The sequence below is a fragment of the Lingula anatina genome, chromosome 2, assembly GCF_051362555.1.
Source record: "Lingula anatina isolate TDL-2025a chromosome 2, LinAna3.0, whole genome shotgun sequence".
Lineage (NCBI taxonomy): Eukaryota > Metazoa > Brachiopoda > Lingulata > Lingulida > Lingulidae > Lingula > Lingula anatina.
This window is the reverse complement of record NC_141768.1, coordinates 8,555,735-8,563,304: the sequence shown is the minus strand read 5'-3', so window position 1 is coordinate 8,563,304 and position 7,570 is coordinate 8,555,735. Positions and strand designations below refer to the sequence as shown.

The 7,570-nt window shown below is 37.7% G+C and overlaps 1 protein-coding gene across 1 annotated transcript; it reads right to left on the bottom strand.

Annotated features, from left to right (window-relative positions):
• Positions 1–476: 476 nt before the first annotated feature.
• On the bottom strand, positions 477–7,570 carry LOC106181675 (zinc finger protein 488). Its single transcript, XM_013566128.2, has 4 exons — positions 7,393–7,570; positions 3,323–3,469; positions 2,869–3,088; positions 477–2,504 (listed from the first exon to the last, which is right to left on the bottom strand). The coding sequence occupies exons 2-4, from the start codon at positions 3,458–3,460 to the stop codon at positions 1,441–1,443; spliced, it is 1,422 nt and encodes a 473-aa protein (XP_013421582.2). The 5' UTR covers positions 3,461–3,469; positions 7,393–7,570; the 3' UTR covers positions 477–1,440.

Sequence of the window (7,570 nt, the reverse complement as noted above, 5' to 3'; positions counted from 1 at the left end):
TTGCTCCTCACCTTTTGAGCTCAAACTGAACCACTAACGTACAGCGGATTGCGGTAGAGGTGCCAAAGCTGTTATATCGCAAAAGAAATTGAACTGTTTTGCCAGGAGAATGACTTTATCAATTAAAGGCATGGTACTTGACCAGTCTCTGTACCTGAAAAAAAAATGCCTTAATTAAAGACTGAAGATGTTCTGCCGGTTACCCATGTATTGTCTACTTTTAAGTTGTTTCTTAAAGATACAAAAATTCAACAGAAGGGTAAAATTGATCAAATGAAGGGATCAATTGTTAGCTGTCGAGAAATTAGTTCTATCCAAAACACTTATTCCATTTTTAACTCGTAAATTTTGCTATTAGACTGAAAAAAGCATCCCTCTCAATAGCACGCTCTCATGTTATACGTTATATTAGATGAATGTTATGTGATGATTACAAACTTAAAATTACTTATGCTAGAAAAACAGAGAAACAGATGGAAGGTGTCAGTCTTTTATGTCATATATTATTTCAATTATTAAAGCGACGACCAGCGCCTACGCTCAATCCGCTGGCAAAAAATTCAGTGACACTTTGATTTCACTCATTGTCATTGATACCAGATCTGTCAAAAACTTGATCAGCTTCTCTTAATTACGAAAGCAATTATAATTCTTAAAACATTTCAATAATATTACAGCACATCCTATAGGTTGTTTCAATGCAGACTTTTACATCAAACATTACATACAGTCTCATACAGTGTGTCTACGTTGTATCCATTTTTTTACATCGTTGCTTTCTTCAAACGTTCACATGTATACACGCTGTACATAGTCAATTGCCTTATGTAATGCTTTCTTTAACATCAATAACACTCCTGCATCGAAGTTGGATAACAGATTTATCTGAAATTTTGGTCTTCTAATTAAGATAAGCTCACTGTTTTTGTGTTTGTTAATACTCGGAACTTACGCAATTTACATTTGAACAGTGATTAAACAAGGACATCATTATGCAATATACAGTCTTATACAGCCGTTTCTTCGTAGATGTCACAGGCGTAATCTGCTAAAATCCCTTCATGCTGAAGCTGGCAATATGCCTATAAATTCAAAACATGTTTACTTGACAATTCTCAGAAATACGTGATGCTGCGAAAGCGACCGCGTTAAATAATAGGGAAAGTACACTCATTTGAGATCCAGAGAGCAACTGGACCAGAAATATTATCAAAAAGACGATAATCAAAACGGTATCTACATTACACAAACAGTTACTCGCATATATTAGGCTATACAATGATTTTCCTTTCAATTTACATTCGCCAAAAATGATAATACAGGATTGGCCGTTATTCAACACAAAAGGCCAAGTATTTGTTTTTCAATCAGATAACAATTCACTGTATAAATGTATAGATTAAATATGATCCCCTTAGAGAGTCGAGTGTTTTAATTTAGCTACAGGTGTGACGTCATGTGCCTTGTGAGATGATGCCTTTCTCGAAACGTCTCGTTGCAAACGTTACAACGCAGTTTATCTCCTCTTTTCTTTTTCTCCTGGTCTGTTTCCTTTTTATGATGTGTTCTCATGTGATAAACCAAATCGCTCGTCATTCGAAAAGTGGCATTGCACTTTGCGCACCAATTCTGAGTCAAATTAAAGGGAGTTGCCGCTATGAAGGGATTGGCTGCATTAAGTAATGGGTTAGTATTTAGAAGTCTCTCGATCATGTTGGTGTTTGGTTTGGGTAAAATAGACCCGCGTTGTTCTAAAGATGTTGATTGTGGATATGTAGGTTGCACGCAAATGGATGAAACAGTCGGCGTTACATTTGTTCTCAGATCCACTGGTTTATTTGCTGGCAACACTGAACCAAGTTCAAAGAGTTTTTGCGGAAAGAGTTGAGCGATTTTGCCGTAATAATTTTCGCTTTGTTCGCCCTCCTGGCCTGATTGAATATTCGGTCGTCTGAGAAAAGACATGAAAGGATTGTTTGTGTAGAGGTAACTACTTGATGCGTGGCTTACAGTCATTGTCACGGGTTTTGGAACGTGTATAGGGTGACCATCTTGGTCAAGTGTTCCGCCAGATGGCGACTTCCTTCGAAACGATCCACCAGCACTTTCCGATTTTACAATATTGTCAACATCAGGATTGTTCTTTTCGACTCTCCTAAAAGCGCTCTTACCAGAACCATGCCCCACTTGAACTTCTTCAACATCATCGTCCATGACGTCATTCATCATTTGACATTGTGATGTCTCTTTTTGTCCTCCTTCGTGAGGTGACCGCCTTTTAATGGTGTTTTGGTTTTCGTCCCCTCCAGATCGTTTGCGTTTGCGCGATTCAGCGGTCATACCATCGCGTTGATCCAATTTCAGGCGATCTTGATCAGTTTTATTTCTTTTGTCGCCGCTTGGCTCCCCATGGAGTCGTGGGCATAGGAATGCCACATGCGCCAGAAAACTGTGATACATTCGAATATCTGTCTTGCAGTATGGGCAGCAATATGACGAACCATCTGAAATAGAAAAATGTCAAGATGTTACTTCGAATACCAGACATGAATCTATGTCAAAAACAGATTTATTCTAAATATAAAAATGAGGAAAACGTTATTGGTTTGATTTAATTAAATCGACCCATTTGCTAAAATGCTCCTGAAAACTTACTGGACCATTAATTTTTGCAAATTTTGGTAGATGTTTGATACTGAATGAGATTCAAATGAAAAGTGACATTCACATATAAATGCAGTAAACCTTATTTTGGTTTTATAAATCATGGCCGCAATCTTTTAGCGTACCATATATCAAATGAGCCTCATCGAGTCTTTCATGCATTTTGCTGATTTGGACAGGAAATTGATGACCAATTTTTCATACCTATAATAACATTGTGTCCATCTTTAATGTCCTTCAAACCAATAGCAGCAGCAAATTCATCTCCATACCACACTAGCAGTTCCTCCAGCGCAGGTATATGGCGGATTACTCTGTAATATACTCTTCCCTCTCGTAGTAACGCTTCCAGATTCTGGTCTCGGATGTCTTTTGCAGTCTGAACAAGTGGGAGCCAAGTCTCTGGTTCCAGATCCGGGTTTATCTGGATAGTTGAAGTATCATTTTCAACGGGACGTGTTCAACAAATGTATTACAGTTATTCTGGTGAATTGTAGAATTGCTTAGACAAGAATTCGCCATGTGAATTAAAATATTAGCGGCCTGTTTAATATAGATACAATATTCCCTTTTTACAAATGAGCAAGTTTCACTTACTAATTTGCATTTGATTGAAGGGATTTATTTTGCTACGTTGATAAACGAAGTACGTACATACCTTAATCTTGTGCTCTTCTTCAACAAAATGTTGCGTCCGCCAAGCGATTCCTACCCCAGGGTCGAGAATACTTGGGCCCACAGGATATGGTCCAAACTCTCGGCCACACGGAATATCCTCCGATGTAATAACCCCCATTATACAGTCCTAAAGAAACAAAGGTGATGTTAAAATAGCATACAAAACGTGTCATGTAATCATCCCCATTATATAATCCTAAAGAAACAAAGGCGATATTTAAATAGCCCACAAAACGTACCACTGCCTTTCTATTTACCCTTGTTACTTTTAAATGAGAAAAGACAAACCAATATACATGTATAGTCCTGAGAGAGAAAGTCTTCTTACTGTAGGGAAAACTCAACAGATTTTCGACAAATACCAGACCATTACATTACAGTTCATTTTATTCAAGCAATTTATCCCTTCGCTGCGTTACAATCGATATGGCAATGTTTGGTGAGTGGTTGATTTGTTAACTTTCCCATCTTAGGCATATGCGAAGGTAATAGTATTATTGAAATCGAAATAAGCATATGCATGATGGATTCGCGCGTTTGATTTCTTAATAAAGTCAAATGCCCTTCTGAGTTTTGATTTGCATGCGTTTCCTTTCTCTTTCCCTAAAGAAATAGCGAAATATGTCCATTATAATTGATTTGACGTGATTACTGGCAGTTTGTAATAAAAATATGTCCCTGGCAATTAAGTTAGAGACGAAGTATTCCCGACATATTCAGTAAAGTGAACATGAAATCGTTATCAGAAAACAGAAGGTTACAACCCGAGACGCATTAAGCGAAATTTAGAAAACCTCTTCGAATGTTAAAGCCGGGGGCATTATTAAGTTATCGTATGAGAATCTTTAAAGATGAAATTTCTTAGGAACCTGGCGGCTTCAGTGCTGTCAGGCAAATGGCGTATGCTTCTTTTAGTTTCTTTAGATGAACTCGAAATACTGATAAACCTTCACTTTATTCTTTTCCATAATTATTCAATGAGTATTTTTCCTAACAGATTTATTTCAACATGTGAAAGAATATCTTGCTAAAAGATTATTATTATTATTATACAATGCCTTGATAAACACCCTAATTGACCCCCCCCCCCCCCCCCCCCCACTATCACCACTGCATGCTCCCTGTCTTAACATCATATTGATAGCGGCTGGCAATATATTTCTCTATGTTTAGAGTTAATTCACAAATGAAATTAATTTCCGTCACCCACAATATTGTCATTTTATTTTAATTTATCATTTAAAATTCACATAAGTTTAGTTTTGTCTGATCCCTTGTCGGTTTTCTGTAATGCTTTAAGTATTGTTGAAAGCCTGGACGTTATCTAAGATTTTATTTCATCATTCGTTTGACGTTTGTTTCGTGTTTTGTAACATTGACAAAGATGCCAGTGATACAATAAACAGATCTCTTTATCATTTAGCCTTAGCTGGAATGTTAATAAAACGAGGTGAATCGCAATGCCCTTAACAACATTAGCATCCGAAAGTAATGTTGCAAAGACGGGAGCAGGTGTCGAAACATTCCACTCAATTTCACCGATTCTGCCTCGTTATCCCCTCGGGACTCCGATCGCGCTGGATGACGTCATCAACACACCTACGCTTCATATATTTTCCTTGTAACTAAAACATATGTTAGACCTTTAAAAACGCGTTTTATTTATTAAGGATAAACCTTAAGCTCGCTCTCAAAAATAAGCATCACAATCGTTATCTTAGAATGCTGCTGTATTTAATAGGAATAGATTACTCCATTCCGTATTGCCATGGGGTTTGTTCTGCAATTGAGAGAGCAAAGTTGATTGCTATCTAATCAAGAATACTGACAAATACTATGAATACGGAATAGGGAAAAGCAACTGGAAGGTGTCGGCTTGATTTTATCTGGCGTGATAAACGGGGCGTCAGTTTATTTCAAACATATTTCCCAGTTTGTTTGATTACCGATATCTGTTCGGTTAACTAATTAAGACTGCACGGTTCATTTTCAGGATGCTATCTCGCTTGCAGTGGATCCAGATTGTCTGGGGGCATTCCTTAATTAGAGCTTCGTTGACTGATGTCTTATTTTTCATTTCCCAGAAATAAAATAAATGCATCGTCCGTTCTTAGTCACTCCATTAGCTGCAATGAATATAGCTATTGTTCGCCGATCAAATGTCCTACATTGCTGATAACCTAGTCAACTTACTGAGGCAGGGCAATGTTGGCTTTTTTTAGTAGATTTTTTAGTAGATATTATGCATAGAGCATTCAAGTTCTCCTTCCCTTTGGTGTGTGTATGTGTTTTTGCGAATGGGCATTTGTGTATAGACTTGGTATGTTTAAGTTTTCCGACTGCACAAGAAAAAAAAGAGAAAGGGAGAAATATGAAAAATATGGAAATGCGCAAAGAGAGAGAGAGAGAGAGAGAGAGAGAGAGAGAGTCAGTCGTGGAAGTGCTGTGATGGATTGGTCCTAACATTACAGCAAGTCCTAGCTTCCCCAAGGACCAATTTGTTTATTTTTTTCTCGCGAAACAAAAGCCTCATTAGGTCTTATTATCTGGAGACGTCCATCCATCACGCCATGCTTGTACTTAATGTTCTTTTCAATCTGCTCAAATAAAGAGGGAATTGCATTAGGGAGCTGCGCATACATCGAACAGATTTTAATGACCCGGTCGAAGGCGCACACGCTGCACGCGGTAAATGAGTGATACGGTGTTCTTCCCCTGCAGCACAATGTCTTGAACCAAGGCATCGAAGGTATGAAAGGCGAGGCTGATGCTTCACGCAGAGGAGTCTCATTTGCCGCGTTTAATTATCTTTCACAAATTAGCCCTGAGCCATCGCCTCCAAACTGTGCTAAAGAAATGGATGAAAATGTCAACATATGCTCCTAGGAGATGATTCGAAAGGGCTAAGTTCTACAGCGCTCAGTCTGCACGCGATGATCGTATTCTTCAATTTTTCTTGTCTTTTCTTAATAAGTGTATAGCGGTACAAGCAAGATAAAACGGGAACGAAAAAAATATAGAAAAATTGAATTGAGCAGGTGCAAAAAATCACGAAGATTAAGAGAGAGAGAGAAAGAGAGAGAGAGAGAGAGAGACTTCTTCACCTGAAATACAGTTCGCGAAAGCAGGTGGTGAGGATAATTTAATGCCCAGGGTTTTCTTGGCCTCATGATCCCGCCATTGTCTTTAGACAAAAAAATGTATTGCGCATGTATAATGTTACTTGGCGTTACAAGAGGAATGCATTAAGGGTTTCTTAAGACTTGTATTCATCGTCGTAACTGTTAAGCAAAAAGTGAAACAGTTGTAAGGCTAACTCCATAATTGAGGCCTAAGAATTCAAAATTGGGAATGTAGGCTGTTAAGTGAAAAATAGCCAAATTGTCAACAGCGTTTCAATTATACTATCATTTTCTTTTTTTAAAGGCTGCTTTGATAATGATAATAATTATCTTCATAATATGCAAATTAGTTCCAAATCTCTGAATATTGTACTGTGTTTTTTACTGTCATGATTTATACAAAGCTTGTAAACTAAAGCAACTACATGTACGAAATAATTCTTCAATCATGCAGTTTACACTATTTATACTGACTCAGTCTAAAAACAATTTGGCACTCACGAAATCAGGGTTTTGGTTTTTTAATTTGTGTTTTAAAAGACAGTGATGATGATAATAACTTATTTAAAAAATAATTGTCCAACTCAGAGCTCCCATTTGTTTACTTTCCACTTTACTTTCCAATTTTTGTTACCAAGTTTGTTTGTTCAAGAAAACTACTTATGTAAAACAGAGTCAGTGAGCCCACGGTAGACCTTAATAATGCTTCTCGGGAGCACATATATACGCAGTTTCCAAGTACCATCTTTAAAAAAAGATCGGAGTTGTGTGATGAACATATTTTAATGACAATATTCTGCGTGCACTGCCTAAGGATACAAAGTTTCTTACGGTAACAGAACGTTCTGTCACGCAACTCATTAAATTAATCATAAAATGCAGTGTTAAATAACCTATGTATTGCTGCGGTACATAAAAATCCACTCACCTTTAATGTACTAACGAGGCACGTAATCTCAGACGCACGGTCAGTGACGCAGCCACGCGACACGCGCCCTTTTTTCCTGATTTAATGGGATCTGGGGAGACCCGTGAGAAAAAGACACAAAGGGATGAAACCACAGACCGACACTGCAACTAAGTTTTTCCTCGCTTACATCCAAATT